The sequence below is a fragment of the Vidua macroura genome, chromosome 7, assembly GCF_024509145.1.
Source record: "Vidua macroura isolate BioBank_ID:100142 chromosome 7, ASM2450914v1, whole genome shotgun sequence".
NCBI classification, from domain to species: Eukaryota; Metazoa; Chordata; class Aves; order Passeriformes; family Viduidae; genus Vidua; species Vidua macroura.
In genome coordinates, this window is record NC_071577.1 from 5167981 (window position 1) to 5184313 (window position 16333).

Here is a 16333-nt window from a genome sequence, read left to right on the forward strand (position 1 = left end):
GGACTGCATGACTGACATTTCAAGGTGAAAACATCTTTCTGAATTTTCTATGCCCATCCTTGTTTAGGCTATTAGAGCAGAGGAGTGCAAAGCAGCTTGAGCTGACTGCTCCTCAGGCTGGACTGTCTCTTTCATGCAAAAACATCTTTTAGGTAACTGGCTGATTCTCAGCAAAGCCCTCCCTCCTTGAAACACCCAAAACTTCTGATCACTAGAGTTTCATGCTCTTTTTGTACATGGAAACTTCCTTCAGCTGCCTCCTACAAAAGGACTCATAGCTCTGAGAATCTTTAGAACTCTCCAAAGTGCAGCTTCTGGTTGTATTGGGTGTGCAACTGAGGGCAGTGCTTCAAACCAGCAGGGACTGAACTTTGCACTCCCACAGTGTCTGCACCTGCTGGAAAGGAGCTCACAGTTTTACACTCTGAAGCTGCTGGGGTTTGCAGAGGAGAAAATGGGAGTGAGAATATCTTCAGTGTGGTGTCTGCAGAGATTGGCAGTGGGTTGGTTTGAAATAAGGTCTAGAAGAAAAGGAAACCTTGGTCTTTCCAAAGCTCCCTCTGTTCTGTGTCATCCAGGTACTCAGTTTTCTGTATTTGTGGAGGCCTTTGTTCTAGCTCACTTCTGGTTTGAAGAAAACATGGCATTAAGGAAGCCCTTTGTAAGGAAGAGGATAGGAAATAGAACCTCACTTTTTAAAAAGCCTGTGATAGGATCCAGAGGATGAACACTCCTGGGGGAATTTCACCTTCCTTAGGAAGGGCTACCTCCAGTCACTTTGATCACTCTAGAAAACTGCTGTGGTCAGCAGTGTTTCTTTCCAAAGAAGATAGGACACCTGGGGCTCCGATTTTCAAATCACATGCTCCCAGCTTCTGGGAAGGTTTCAGGACTTCCTAAGCATCTGTTCCATTGTGTTCAATAAATACCACCTGGATTAACTTGTAAGTTACCATGCTTAAGCAGATGCACTGCAGTCTCTGCAGATCTTGTGTCGTTTGTGTGATGAGGAAACAGACTGCTCTTGTTTCACCAATGAGATCTCTACCTCACTCCATGGAAATCTGTGTCTGAAGTCAGTTTATAAGCATATAAGAGACAGTGTAAAAATTCTTTGCTGTAGTAGAGGCCAATAATGCTGTTTATGAAAACAAATTGAAGCCAGCCATGCCAAATTCCCCTAAAGCTTTCTCTCAGTCCAGATTTCTTCCTTTCCTAGGAAAAAAAAAAATCCCACCAGGCTTTACTCAATCTGTATGTAAGTTTTAAAACCCAGTGCAGACTGAGCTAAGGAAGTATCAGTTGCACTCTCTACTAGATCTTGGATGTGTAGTATTTCATCTTCTTTGTTGCTATCATGTATTCCTAAATTACTTTTAGCCATTCTAAGAGATTTTTGGGACTAACCCCTGCTCTTTGCTTTATTAATGCAAATCCAACAAAACTCCACTAAGGCTAATTGAGTTACTGAGAGATACCCTTGGGTATCTGTGGGTGATTACAACTTGTTCTTGGCAACCAGGTTTTTTTTGTACTTCATTCTCTTTAAATTGTTTTTGCTGATGCAGTTAGTTTCATTACAAACCAATAAGACTTACATGAATAAGGATTAGAGAGCTCTGATCTTAAATTTTGCAAATCATGATTTCTTTTATTTCCAGTACTAGCAGCTGCACTTGTATCACAGGTCAATTAGAGTGGACACCCTGTTAACCTGCTTGCTCCTTAGATCTCAAATGTGAGAAGGCAGGGGCAGCTGCTCAGGTAATCAGGATCAGTGTAGGTGGTGATGCTTTACTGATCTTGTTAATCAGGGGGAAAAAATGAGCAGTGCTCTGTGTGCCAAATGTGGTGGCACCAAGCTAAATGTGGATGCATTAAGCTAAAACTTAGTTCTGCCATGTTTTCTAGGGACTTCAGTGCAGGCTTGAGGTTTGCTAAAATTTGGTACAAATGACCTTGTTTATACCTAAAACTTGCAGGTGTGAAATCAGCTCTTTAAGAGGCTTTGGAGCTTGTGATGTTCTGTATTTCTAGGGCAGAACTCTACATGACCCCTGTGCCAATGGGACCTGGCCCCACAATGGTGTTGTGTCAGACCAGCTTTCCCCATCAGTGCTTGCACACTGACCTTGGCACTGCAAGGCAGCTCTGCTCCATGAGAGTTGAAATGCCACTTGCATTCCTGCAAGTCTTGCCCTTTTTTGGGTGATTGATCCAGCTACTGAGATTAAACTAAAGGGCCTTTAACATGTAGTTGTAATAATCCCCTCTTCTCTTCAAGAACATGGATAAACCTGAACAACCTCAAATTTAGATGGTCCAGAGCTCTTCTTGGCAGTAGTATTAAGGAGTAAATCAAGATTGGCTGAGATCCTGTGCAGGTTGAATGGTCTTATGTTAAAACAGAACAGACTAGATTTTTAGTCAGGCTTGCTGGTCATGAATGCACAGACTGTGAAAGTGTGGAGGAAAACAACACAACCCTGATCCCTGCCTCCTCCTAAAATTACAGGTTTCTTCTCAAAAGTAAGTTTAGGTTCCCTTCCATTTTCAGAAACTTCCTTTGTCCCGTTTTGAACATTTTTTTGCATAAGTACTTAAGGTGGCCATCTCAGTTTCAGAAGGGAGATGTCATCCTGGTAATTTTTTTAAATTAGGATAATAGCAATTCTTTTTTTCAGTCCATTCATTTGACCAATGCCTTGGCATCAGGTTCTCACTGGTGGCTTTTCAGTGTAGTGCTAGGGAAATGAGAGTCTGATCTCAGGAGTTTGGGGAGTCAATTAAACATGGCTCCTGTTTGAAATTGAAGGGGAATTTTGACTTAAGTAATGAAAGGTCAAAAGAACTTCTGGAAAACTTCCTGTAAAAGTAGCAGACTGATATTCCTGTGAGTAAAGTATAGAGTTTTATTTTCTTTTATATGTCCTCTTAATCAGGATGATACCGAGTTGGATGAAGAGACCATTAAAAGTGAACTGTCTTGTTATCCAGTCACTTACACATCTTAACAGTTTTAAAATTAATGCCTACTGAAGGAAAAGACCTGGGCTATACTGAACGGATTCAACTTAGTACTCAATTTTCACAGAAAATAAAATCTCTAGCAGTAAAAAAAAAAAAAAAAAAACACCCAAAAAAACCAAACCAAAAAAACAGGGTGGAAGGGTCTGCAGTGTGCTCTAATCTTCTGCTTGTTTCCCTACTCTCAAGTGTGAAATTGGGATATTACTGTTTTTAGCACACAATCATCTTGTGGTTGGTTGTACTGTCTCCTGGAAGAATGGTGAAACTTGTACATTCCTGCTGCTTCCAAATGACACCATAACACAACCAGAGCTGATTATGCTGTCTTTGAGAACCTCACTTGGGCTATTGCATCCAACAGGATTCACTGCACCTGAAAATGATAATGGAGATTTAGAGAGCTAGAAGCAAGTTGTGGCCTGACACAAAGTTTTGTGTGGAGAGGGGGTGAAAAAGAACAGGAGAATAACCTTTTGTTTAGACAAATCAATATGGAATTAGGTATAAAAACAGCTTGAGCCCTCTGTCATTTTATCTTAAATATGAGAACAGGGGCATGTTTTCCTTTTGTTTCTTTTTTTGTTCTGATACTTGACTTCCTTAGTTCTTTAATACAAACTCTGTAGCATGCAGGAGTCATTGAGGAGAAAGGAGCCACTTGGCAACAAATCAGTCTGAACAAATCTGCAGTTAAAGGCCATACTGGTTTCCATCACTTATATTCTTTTGCTTTCCTTGTTTAGTCAGGAATTCTTCCTCCATGGATAGATAATCCTTGACTGTTTCCCTCAGTGTTGTAAGCACCTTCCTCAGACACTGGTTGCTGCTGACACCCACGTGGCAGAACAAGTTCTCCTTCTAGATCTTGTATGAAAAATATGTTCACTAATTGAAAATGTACTGTTTTTCCATCACCAAAAAACCCCAGAGGGTCTGTTGCTCCATGAAAGGGTGTGTATGTAGGCCCAGATGTCATCTCTTGAAATATTTATGTGGAAGGAAAATACCTGGGCACTGAGAATTTATGCTCTTGGCTCTTTATGCTATGTGGAAAACACATCCTTTGTGTCACTAACCTGTTGAGACACAGATCTTGCCTGTTTTCTAGCTGGGAAAGAAAAGTTGAAGTTACTGAGAATGCTGATCATGCAGACACTTGGCTGTTAGCATGTTTCCAGTTTCTCCAGGAAACAGATGTCTGCCTTGGGGTTCTTGTGGGCACAGGGAGAACAGGATACAGGTGGAAGAGTCTGTCTTGTGGCCCTCTTGGAGGATTGTAATTACATGTGACATGGAACTCTGAGGCTTTCAGCTCCTCGGAGGAGCTGGCAGTGTGAAATGGACTGACGTGTGCACGCAAGACAGACCTCACTGATTTTGGATTCTGTGACAGCAACACTCCTCTGACATTAGTCACTTCCTTTACTTCATTTGTTGTTTTCCAGGCAAGCAGCAGTTCAAAAAGACATTGTAGTCTTTTGTATTCATTCAGTCTTTTATTACTTTTGTATTGCATTTGCTTCATTTACTGATGCTGGCACTGGATGCTCAATTTGTGATGTACTTATTGTATAAAAACCTCATCTCTGTAGTGAGGGTCCTTGAAATCGAGCTTTTGATGGTGGATTGAAATAAAACATGCTCTTAATGAATGGACAGTTCCATTGTTAAGATTAGATGAGACTTCTTCCTTTATGGTAAGTGGCACCCATTAATATCTGTATTTCCTTGGAGGGAAGGAACAGCAGTGTAAGTTAGAGGCACATTGATACAAGAAGTCTTGTTGAATTGTGGTGATTTAAAATAAATAAATAAAATGTGAAATAGCTTTTAGATTTATTTCTGAGTTATGAGTACTGAAATTAAGTTATCAGTATTCATTGCTGTTATCAATAATGAATATGTAAGTTGCCTTTCTGGAAAATCCATGACTAGGTTTGCCCTTCTAGTTCACGTTAATTTTCCTTGAAGGAATGAACAAGTGCAAATAATCAATCTGATCCTTGTACAAGGAGGGAGATATTTGCTGCAGCATTCAGCCAGTTGTAATTTTCTGTAGGGGTTTTTCTTTTCTGATGTAAGCACATTGAAGGCCTTCTACTACCTAAAATGTGAGTTCCCATTGCATTTTGTGAGTTTGTATGAACTGACAGCGAATTACTGCGAGTTTCTTTCAAGATCTCTTCAGATTAGATATTCCTATCCATTGGCTACTTACTGCCACAGCATCCAAGTGCCTTTGTCAGTGGTATTTCTCTTCACAGCCTTGGGCTTTCTTCGTTTTTAGGGTCAAACCTGCACAGTTCTCTTTTGATTTGGTTCAGTTTTTATAGTTTTTATATACTGTGGGTTTCCTGTTTTCCCGGTGCAGAGAAGTTGCCCGAATTAGAAACACGGTGGAAGGAGTGAGGTGCTATAAAAGTTACAGCCTCAGCCACATCGTAAATCCTCGTAGAACCCTTTGCAAAATCAGCTTTGCAAACTTTTTCCTGGGTAATTCTTATTAATGGCTGCAATGTACATGCAGGCAAAATGTTCCATCCTTGAATGGGTGACCACAGCAATTCCTCTCCCCGGAGTGAGGTCAGGCAGTACATTTTATGGACGTTAGCAATGCATTACCATCATTGCTTTCTCCATTGGAAAAAATAACTGGCCTTAAAACAAGGTAAAAACATGTTGACTCTAAAAGACAATCTCATTATGCAGCAGTGCTAACAGAAACGAATGTCACTGTTAAACCCCAGCATAAATCTCCAGTTCGTGCTGATCCTGGAGACCTTGAAATCCCATCTGATTTGTTATTTGAGGCTGTAGCTGCTCAGAAGCAGCTTTGTGCTTGCCTTGTAATTGCTCTTTATCAGGCAATTGTGTCCATTTCATAACTGCCGTGTTGGCTCCACACACTGGCTTTGAGCTTCCAGTGATCAGCAGCTTGACATTTGACATTAAGTGCTTGACCTTTAGAGGGTAAGAGGAAGAGCTAATAATTCCTGGTGTTTATAGCACTGATTTTAGTGCAATATTTACTTCTCACCATCTCACTTGCATCTTCAGGCACTGTTGTAAATTTTTTTGGGTTTTAAAAGCAAATTGCTAAAGCACACCAAGCTTTGGTGCTGTGGGAATGTAATGTCTTGCATTGTAATAATTTTATCTTAGCACAACTCCTTAGTCCCTAAAATGACATGCAGGCCTCTCTTAAAGCCTAATTTTTACCTCCCTTACTGTGGTTTTACTAGGGGTGCAAGCCTGTCTGCAGAGCTCAGCTCGAGAACAAGAAGAGAAGTACGAAGTCCAAGGTGGCCCACGGCGAGGGCGGCTCAACCGGGAGCAGCTGGTGGGTTTTAGTGCTCCACACAGCCTGGATTAATGAGCTGGGGCTGGGCAGCTCTGCCCTTTGCCACACGCAGAGGTGCAGGAGATGTAAAATTTTAATGTGGTCTTGTACAGAAAATTTGATTATATGCAAGGTGATCTAAAGAGCTGTGAACACGCATAAAGCTGTCATTTTTCTCTGTTAGTGGAGATGTTGCTGTAACCTTGTGAGGGGAACACTGTATTGCAATCTGTAGTACCACACCTGGTGGGACAGGAAGTGATGTGCTTTGGCCTTCTCTGCTCAGCTTTAAAACATAGTTCTATGAGAAACTATTTCTATAAGAGAAATGGTTTTATTACTATTTGTTTCCATTTAGGGCCGTTTTTACATTTAACTGGGTTCATTCCTGGTTATTTGCTGGATTACACTGGAGAATTTATTAACTGCATCGTAACAGTAGCTGTAAATACTCCTAACTCATAGTTCAAACGCTGCTGTGCTGGAAAGTATTTAAACAGAAGCAAGAATTTACCACATAAACAAGTTTTTCTTGGTTGCACACTCACCCTGAGAACCTTGCATGTTAAGTTGCTGTTCTGCTTTCCAGTGGTGGTTGTAAATTGTAGGGGTTTTGTATGCTCCGATTTTTCCTTTCCACTTTTTCCCTCTCTGTTCAGCTGTGAAATCCTGTATTAATGCTTGTTTCTTGTTTCTTCCACGCAGCTGCCTAAGTTGTTTGATGGATGCTACTTCTATTTTTTGGGTCCTTTCAAACAGCACCAGAAGAGTGACCTGCTGGAGTTGGTGAAAGCAGCAGGCGGCCAGGTCCTGGTTAGGCAGCCCAAACCAGACAGTGATGTGACACAGACCATCAACACGGTGTCCTACCACGCAGAGCCCACCTCTGACCAGAGGCTCTGCACTCAGTACGTCATCTATGACGTGGCTTCCAAGTTCCAGCCGGAGAAAATCCGGCAGAGCAAGGTGTGGATGGCCCCCTCCAGCTGGCTCATAGACTGTGTGATGTCATTTCAGCTCCTGCCTGTGAAGTGAATATCAAATAGAAGCATCCTGAGAGCAAGGCTTTAAAATGGGCTGAATCTTGGGCAGCTGGGATGCTCTGACAAGCTGCTCTGAAGCTGTGATTTCTGTTTTGGATTCAGGAGAGCTTTGAGCATTTAAGTGAGTTACTAAGGTGACTGATGGAATAAATGAACATACAATGGAGGAAAGGATTGAAAAATGTGCCTTAGCTTATTTAATATGCTTTATTTTTGCATTGGACTTAATAAATGCTTAATAAATAATCACTGACATTTTGTAACTGGGACTTTGCAAAATGAAACCTTTTGCTTTCTTGATTTGAACCAGCCCTTTGTAGGCAATTGAGCATGACCCCATTTATGTTGTGTTTAACATCTGTTGATAAGGATCTGCTGTAATTATCAAGATTTCCCAGGCCAGAAATTGTATTTTTTTAAAAAAAAAGAACGCAATGCATTTGAACCTGTGCAGACATGTCCGGTGACATTTATTATAACTTCTTACAAGTGAATTTTGCTGGAAATTGTTGGCATGGGATAAGTCTTGTGGAAATCAGAGTTGAATTAATGACTTGAATTCATCTGGAAGCAGACACTTTTGAGAACACTGTATTTAAATATCTTGGTCTAAAATTTACTTATTTGTAAAAAGATTCATGCTTTACTCACCTCTGTCCTCATTCATGCTTGTAAACATTTAACTAGAATTCAGTTCTATTTTCTGAAGATTTTTAAGCATTGAGATCCTTATTTAATTATTATAGTAAATATTTTTGTATATTTGGATGGTTGCTCTCATGGCTACTTTAAAGAAAAAAAAAAAAAACAGTGATCACAAAAGAATTGCTTCACTTTACACCATTGTACCTAAACAGCTGGCTACCCTGGATCAATGTTTGATTATTTCATATTTGTTACAATATTTCTCATAATGGCTCATAAGTTATTGTCAGGATCTTATGCCCTCTTACATGCTCTTATGTAATGTTTTCTATCTTAGCTTGTGAATTTGCAATTGAGAAATGGTGTCTTGGAATAGTACACAATAAGAATGATGGTTGTGGGCTAGTACACAAGTTTTGTGTGTTTGTTTTTGTATTGTTTGTAATAATGAAACTTTTTTGTGTGCAGTAAGTTTGGAGAATCTGTTGCATGAGCTTGGCTGCAGAATAAGTGCATATCCCATACATATCTCAACAGGTAAATGCAAGCACTTTTCTGTGAGCTCAGTACAGCTGTGAAGATGGTGTGTCACACCAAGAGCTGCTTTTGCAGAGGAGGAAAGCTGTTCTCTGTAACCATTGCTGCTGAAGGTCCTGTGCCCTGTAGAACCCTTAGAAGGATTCTCAGCAGGTAGAACAGGTAGAGTTTTCAATAGCATCTGCTAGATTTGAGTAGTTGGAGTATCTTAATCTTATCACTTATGCTAGACTGAGTCATTGCTGTTCACTGAAAGCAGGGCTCATTAATAAATGGAACAGCCCATGGGATTAATGTGGTTTGGGGTTTTGTGCAGATGAACACTGGCAGAGAATGAGGTACCCAGTCAATACTATGTGGGCTTGGGCATTTGTCTTAACAGTCATAGCACATCAATATACCTAATGCAGTGTTCTTTGCAAAAGTAGCAGTGAATCTCTGCAAAATTCTTAAGAACCGAGCTTTTCTGCCCTGTATCAGGGCAGAAATTTGACCCATCAGTAATCCTGCTCCATGTTCTAAAGAGGAGGCAGCACTTGTACAGATTTTAAGAGCTGTTGTTTTTTGGCAGATGCAAATAAACTCAGAAAACTGCCATGAACATTTTGGGGTTTTTTAAGCCATGCTCTGAACCTTGGCCTTGTTCCCTTGAATACAGTTGTGTTATCAAGCAGTGTTTCTCTCCAGCCACATTAAGAATCTCTCCATATCACACTGAGGAGAGACCCTTACCCAAGATTAACTCTGGCCCATCTGCTTCAGGTCTCTGCAGGAATTCAGAGTGTGATCAGCTTATGTACAGGTAGCCTTGAAGAGCCTCACAGTAGACTTTGATGCCAGAGCTACAGTAGGTGCCAAACACTACTGAAGCACTGCAAGTATACAAAACTTGAAGGTCAGTGACACAGACCCTGCTTAATTTGCTCTTTCTCATTGTTGAAAACAGAGGGACAGCACTTGATAAAAGAGCCTTGTAGTAAGCATAGATCAATCCCATTGGATGGTTTTTGGCTCCTGAAATTAAGGTTCTAAACTCCTGAAGCAAAGTAAGGAGTGTGTAGGGATCATTTCTCACTGTATCTTCTAGTCTAAAACCCAGGGTACCCTAAATGAAAGTACTAAGAGGCAGGCTGAAAATGGGAAAGGTATTTCAGGAAGTGTGAGAGACTTGGGATCCTGATGGCCATAGTAGCCTGGCTTAGTCAGAAACAGTGAGTAGATGAGTTTATCAAAGAAGATCTATATTAAAGGTTAATGAAGAACTTCAGCTGTAACATGAATTTATATTAGTGTTCTCCTGCTAACCTGCATATACTTAATGTGCACTCATGAATGGGGTATTTCATAGAAATAAAGAATGGGTTGGAAGGGACCTTAAAGATCATCTAGTGGTCATTACCTCACGTGGAGAGATAGAAGTTCAAGACTTGCATTCAGGATTGTAGATATTTTTATTGACCTTGATCAAAAATACTGTGCATCACAGAATGGCTTGGGCTGGAAGGGACCCCAGAGCTCATCTCATCCCAGCCCCTGCCATGGGCAGGGACACCTTCCACTATCCCAGGCTGCTCCAAGCCCCAGTGTCCAGGCTGGCTTTGAACACTTCCAGAGATCCAGGGGCAGCCACAGCTTCTCTGGACAACCTGTGCCAGGGCCTCCCTGTCCTCACAGGGAAGGGGTTCTTCCTCAGTTAATGATTTTCAAGCATACTTTCTTGAAAATTATCTGTTTCTCTTAATTAATTAGTAGATCTGGGATCCCTGATAGCACCTTCAATAGCAGCATCTGGGGTTCAGTGACAACATCAGTTCAACACCCCAAATAGTTAACAGAAGATAACATTTTTCGTAAATACTGTGAAATCTTTTTGAGAGATGTTTCAATATTTCTGCAAATGGTTCAGGGAAACAACAGGCAACCAAGTAGAACCAAACAGCAGTAGCTGCTTTTCCTCTCAAATCAGAAATGGCTTACCTTGGAGGTGCTGTGGCTCTGTTTTTCACAGCCCTCTTGTAATGAAAACAAGCATGGGAGTGTCCAAAGATATATCTCTGGTAAAAAAGATGTCAGCAAGTGCTTCACCCAGCTGGCACCTACAGAGCCTTTAGGGGGATAAAGCCCCTTTCTTCTGCTCTGTCCCAGGCTGTGAGCTGGGGTTGAACCTGACCCAACATGGTCATGCCCTGATCAGCCTGGGCAAGGCTCACTGGAGGAGTGACTGAAGGGAATTAGTTCAAGGAAGGGAATAATTCTAGGCAGGGGATTGAAGCTGGTTCTATTTCCTCCACAGTTCTAGTGTCTTAAGACCAAGCTTGCTCTGGGGCAGTTATTTTGTGTGGTAGTCTTCCAGGAGAACTGCATCTTGGCAGATGAAATTTCTGCATTCTGCTCAGGACAAAGCTGTCTGCATGGAAGCTGTGGCCTGGTGTAAAACTGCATGTTGGTGTGGGTTATTTGGGGGAAGTGTATAAACACAGGGATCATCTGGTGCCCCTGCCTGTGCTTGCTGTGCTGCTTCCAACTCCTGAAGGCTAGCTTTGCTGCCAGGGTGGCAAGGGAAAGCAAGCATCAGCTCCTCACTGCCTGCCCTGCAGTGCTGACAGAGCTGCTGTGCAGGAGCAGTTTTGGCCTGGCTTGTCCTGTCCATTGGCTGAGCTGCCAGCAAAGTCTGGGTAGCAGCATCTTGGTATCTTGTTGACAACAAGTCTGTGAAACAGTAGAAAAAAACTTTTCCTTTTTCCTCCTTAGCTATTTTGTACTTCAGTGCTGGAAGATCACCTGGAAATGGGGCAGATGTGGTGTCACATTAATCCATTTGGCCCCATGTCCTTTTTCTCCTTTACTCCCATAAGCAGTTTGATGGAAAGGTTTGAATCTTTGATATCTAAGGGTACTGCTTTGTATTTAAAGAGCCAACAAAGCAGGCTTAAATACCAGCTTAAAAAGTACAGCAAGAGGTCTTTGGACAGCTGGATAGTACTGGCTTGGAAATGGGCAGCAGTGTCTCAGTAGAACAAATGAAGATTCAGTTGTTTTTAATAGCAGTGCAGCATGTTCTATCTTTTCAGACTTGTTTGATTTAAATTAATGGTAGTTTAACTAGTGTTAAATTGCCCTTAAAAGCAGAAGAACATTTTGTGTGTAATCAGACGGGAGAAGGGGAGGAAGCCTCCCCACCTTTATTTATTTTTTTTCCTTTTTTTTCCTATGGAGAAGATGCACTTTGTGCTCTTCAATTAAATTCCCGGCAGGAGGGCTGGGCTGATGAAGTAGCAGAGAGCCGTCAGCTCCCGCTGCGTGTGTGAGACCCCGCTGGCATTCCCTGCTCTCAGCTGCCGAGGGCCGCGGGGAGGCTGCTCCCCAGGGCTTGTCGTGCAGCAGGGGCCGGGATGTCTGGCTCCAGCGGGGCTCCACGGCTGCGAGGAGTTACGGAGCAGCACCGCCCTCGGCTGCCTTACAGTGCCTGCCCTGCATCTGAATATCCGAGGGTGTTCCAGAGGCGGGGAGGCTCCTTCCCTGCTCAGCACAGCTTTAGAGTTCTGAGCTGCCGTCGGGGCTGTGCCTGCTCAGTGACAGTCACTGCAGCAGGAGTGGTTCTGCCAGCAGAGCAGTGCTGCCACGGGGGCTACACCAGGCCGGGGCTCCCCTTCTCAAGCCCCGCAGCAAAACAGGTGCACAGTGACAACAGGGTTAAAATAGGGATTAAAAAACTGAATGTGAAGCAGCAGCTAAGCTCGTTGTCTTGCTCAGCTTGCTGAACTGATAAAATGTACTTATTTCTTCAGCTAGTGTGGGGCTGGGTTAATTTCCTGCTAGTTTAGTGAACTGCTAATTCTCAGAAGAGCCAGACTTTTTGGTGGGGGGCTGCCTCTTCTGGGGGCTCAGTTGCAATAGGACGGCCTCTGAACTGAGGTTTTTGGATTGCCATACACTGCTGTGTGCTTCCCAATGCCCTGAGGGGGTACCAGTCTCTGCAGGGTTTGTGCTGGGTGCTGCTGGCAGCCTGACCAGGGAAGTGGTTTTTCCTGCTCTGCTGGAAGTGTCAGCTTTGAACAGCTGGTGCCAGGAGAAACCCAGATCAGCTATAGTTTGGGTCTAGCTGGAATTCATGGCCTAGCAAAATTTAATTCTGCAGCATAAAGGATCAGAAGGAACATTTAAAAAAATTGTGAGCCTTTTAATTGAATTAAATATTAATATGGATAATGCAATCAATGCTTTATTGATTGCATTAGCCACAATAATGTTTAATTCAATAAGTCTGCAGTATTGGATCTTTTTCTTCCCTTGTGCAGCAAGGGAATGCCATATGCTCTGCCTGGCTGTGCCCCCCAGGCTTGTTTTAGGAGAGCAGGCGGTGGTAGGATTGGGAGAGGGCAAAGGAGCCAGGCTGTGCTCGGGGTTGAACTCCTTCATGTGCCCTCAGGTTGGCTGTGTAAAGCCAGGGTCACTGGCATGGCTGGATTCAAACCAGCTACTCTTAGTAGCATGCATCTTTTTTAAAGCCCTCTTACAAACAATATTGTTATTGATGCAAATACTGCCCCTGACCCCCGTGTGCTTTGCTTCTGGAGCCCGTGCCCGATGCAATGCTTCATTCCTGCTCTCAGCAGTTGAGTCCCAGCAGCTGTGTCTGTCAGAATGAGAAGATTTTCTACCCTAAGCTCACTAACGTGCTTCTGAAGAGGTGCCAGGTTCTGGTTTTAAACCCAGCCAAGCTTGAACAATTTTATCTGTGGTTGTAGGCTTTTATTAAATTAAAGTCACAGTTTTGTTTAACTGCAAAACTGGAGGCAGATGTTCTCCTCAGCTCAGTCCACTCACAGTACAAGGTTTCTGGCCTCTGGTTCTTTGCTTGCTGTGTACCTGTTGCACAAGGTGTGGTAAAAACATCTGGGAAGGGCTGGGAATAAACATTTGGGGGTTTTCCTGTGATGTCTTTTAGTGGCCTCTTAGAGTGCTTGATGAAAGCAACATTGACTCAGTAAGGAGAGATGGTGGAACTGCCTATACAGAATTAGCACCTGCTGCAGTGTCTGAGGCTCAGAAGTAGCCTGTCCCTACCTAGGCTTGGGTCTTGGAAGCTACAGATGTGGTGTCCCAGCCATCAGCAGGACACCAGAGTTGCCCAAGGAGCTGGCTGGGTGTTTGTGCCTACCCTGCACCCTGGCCCAGCGTGGGACACTCAGGCTTTTACCAATCTCTGTGGCCCCTGAGGAGATTCTCACCAACAGGCAGAGAAAGTGGTGGGGAGAAAAGGGTCAGGATTTGATTTGGTCTTGTTGCATTCCATCTACATTTATCAAATCCAAGGAAAAGCCCATAACCTTGCTTTTATTTCCTCCTTACAGGGCCCATGTGTTTGAGCACAAAGCCTTATTAGTATGCAGGGAATCTGGGTGCAGAAAGGATGGGCACAGTGAGCTCAGCTGCAGTCAGCTATCCATCAGGACCAGATTTGGACACAGTCTCGTGTTTTTCCCTTGGTTTTGAGAGCGTGCAGTCAGGTACTTTAGCAGGGTTTGGACTGAAAGACAGGCTTTGAATGCAAAATGCAGTAGAAGCTCCCAAATTCACACATAAATGAGTGAGTGATCAGATGCAGCAGCTCCTGCTATGGTTGAGCTGCTGTGGTTGTTGCACAAGGTGGAAGGAGCCACAATTCCTGAAGGCCAGGCAAGGCAGTACAGGCTCTGGACCAGTCTCTGGATGGCACCACAGTGAGCTGTTAAATTGGGGGTGGCACTGGCAGTACAGGCATGAGCAGTAATATTTGACCGTGGTAGGTAAACACACCTGAGTGCAGCAGGGAGAGAGGCTCTCACCAGGCCTGGGGATGTGCTGCATAGTCCCACACATAATTAGTGCACCTTAATGTAAGTATTTCAGCTGTCTTTGTGTATTGTATATTCACTTCTGGTCTCATTCTTTCCCCTTTCTCTTCACGTCACTGAAAGAAAAGCGCTTAAGTCTTACAATTCCAAAGCAGAAAACACAGAAAGTGAAAAAAACCTCAAATAAAGGCATTAGAGGCTGTTCTGTCTCTTCCTTGCCATGGTCACTTTCACCTCTTCTGTTCCTTCTTCACTCTCTGTCCAGGCTGCTCCTGATATTTCTTTCATCTTCAAAGAGATGATATTAAAGATAATTTTGTACCTGCTGGAGGAGGGAAAGAATTGTTTTGGTGCTTCCCAGACCAGCACAAGAACTTGGGAAGGAGCTCATGTTACACTGCCCATCAGCATTCATGTGGCAATGGAAGAGGTTTTATACAGGGGCTTCAAAGCTCTGCTCTTGGGATGAGCAACAAAATTCTCCTGCTAAAGGGGCAGCTGCAAAGCTCACTTTCTGAATCCTCACCTCCCCAGAGCCTATTTTGCAGGATTTCTCTGCCCAAAGCAGATTGGAGAGCTCTCTTTGATCATCTTGAACTTGTAACCACCTTTGCATGGGTCCCTGCTGTGCCCACTCCAGAATTTTAGCCTTTTTCCCTGCATCAGAGCAGTTCCACACTCTGCTTCCCAGGTGTTTCCCTGTAATGCATTTTGCATTAGCAGCTAGTATCAGGAAATCTAGTACCAAAAGGTTAATGTACATCCATTAGTCCTTTTCCTCCCCTTCTTTATGTGCTAGTAGAAGACAACCAGTTTCATTAAATACATTGGGTCTGGAAAGGGTCTGGAAGCACTTGAAATTCTGTAAGTGCAGAACTGTGGGGCTATTAATATTGTCCTGTCTAAGCACTGCAGGTAAAGTGGCATTTGTGGATGTTGAATGATACCTTTCAGGTGTTTTCAAGCCTCCACAACCTTTCTCTTCCTCTTAAAAAGAGTTGGGGGTTTTGGAGACCTGCACAGGATTACTTGCTTGGCATCTTCTGCGTGGTCTCTCAGCTATGGGCAGGGTAAAGGAGGAGGGATGTCAGGGAAGTTGGGATGGTTGTGTGGGCAGCTGAGCTGGCTTTGACAGCCGGACTGTTCTCCAGCTGCAGCAAGTGGTTTTCTCCTTCCTCCCCCTGAAGCCAGCATGACAATTTCTGTCCCACTAATTAGAGTGAAGCTGAACCCTGTGAGTATCTCACTGCATTCTCTGACCTGCATTTTAGACAAGGTCAAGCTGTTTCAGTGAAAAAAGTCTATTACTCTAATGATCTCAAGTGGCAAGAGGGAGGGCTGGCTATTTGTTTGCCTCCTGATGTGTTTATGATTTGAGGAGCATGCCACATTCTTTAACTGAAACCTTATGTTTTAGCACATTAGACCTTTGAAAGTCAGTAATTTGGGTGGTGGCCTCCTGTCTCTGTGTTTTGGGTTTGCAAAGCAAGGTTTTGGGAGCAGGAGAAGCTGCTGGAAGCCCCCACAGGAAGGAGTGGCAGCGACAGCCTGTGATGCACTGACTGCAGCCCCTATTCCCTGTCTCCCATTGCCACTGGGGGAGAGGAGGTAGACAAAAAAAAGAATATCTCTACTGAAGGCTCAGGGACATGAAGATTTTTAGGTGAAATGGGGACATACAAAGCAGGGGGCATGAGCAGATCTGGGTGTGCGAGTTCAAACACAGCAGAATGATGGCCAAAAGAAAAGAAAAAAATTCCCACGGGCTTTAATTTCACTTAATGAGAAACCATTCACAGTGTTCCATTTCTGATCCATATCTTTCCATTCCTATTCTAATGGTAATTACTGTAGCAGTTTATTAACAAAGAAATCATTTGATAGCTTTCACATGATCCCAT

At 43.2% G+C, this 16333-nt stretch overlaps 1 protein-coding gene across 3 annotated transcripts in view; it reads left to right on the plus strand.

The window, feature by feature from the left end:
• Positions 1-16333, plus strand: part of BARD1 (BRCA1 associated RING domain 1) — a 52921-nt gene that overhangs the window by 32617 nt on the left and 3971 nt on the right. The window contains exons 10-13 of one of the 3 annotated variants that reach the window (XM_053983122.1): positions 6273-6370; positions 7076-7278; positions 7388-8757; positions 9358-9490. In XM_053983122.1, coding sequence (XP_053839097.1) covers positions 6273-6370; positions 7076-7278; positions 7388-7400 — 314 coding nt within the window. In that variant the 3' untranslated portion in view covers positions 7401-8757; positions 9358-9490. Of the gene's footprint in view, positions 1-6272; positions 6371-7075; positions 8758-9357; positions 9491-16333 lie in introns of all 3 variants that reach the window. The other 2 variants (XM_053983121.1, XM_053983123.1) reach the window with 2 other exon arrangements.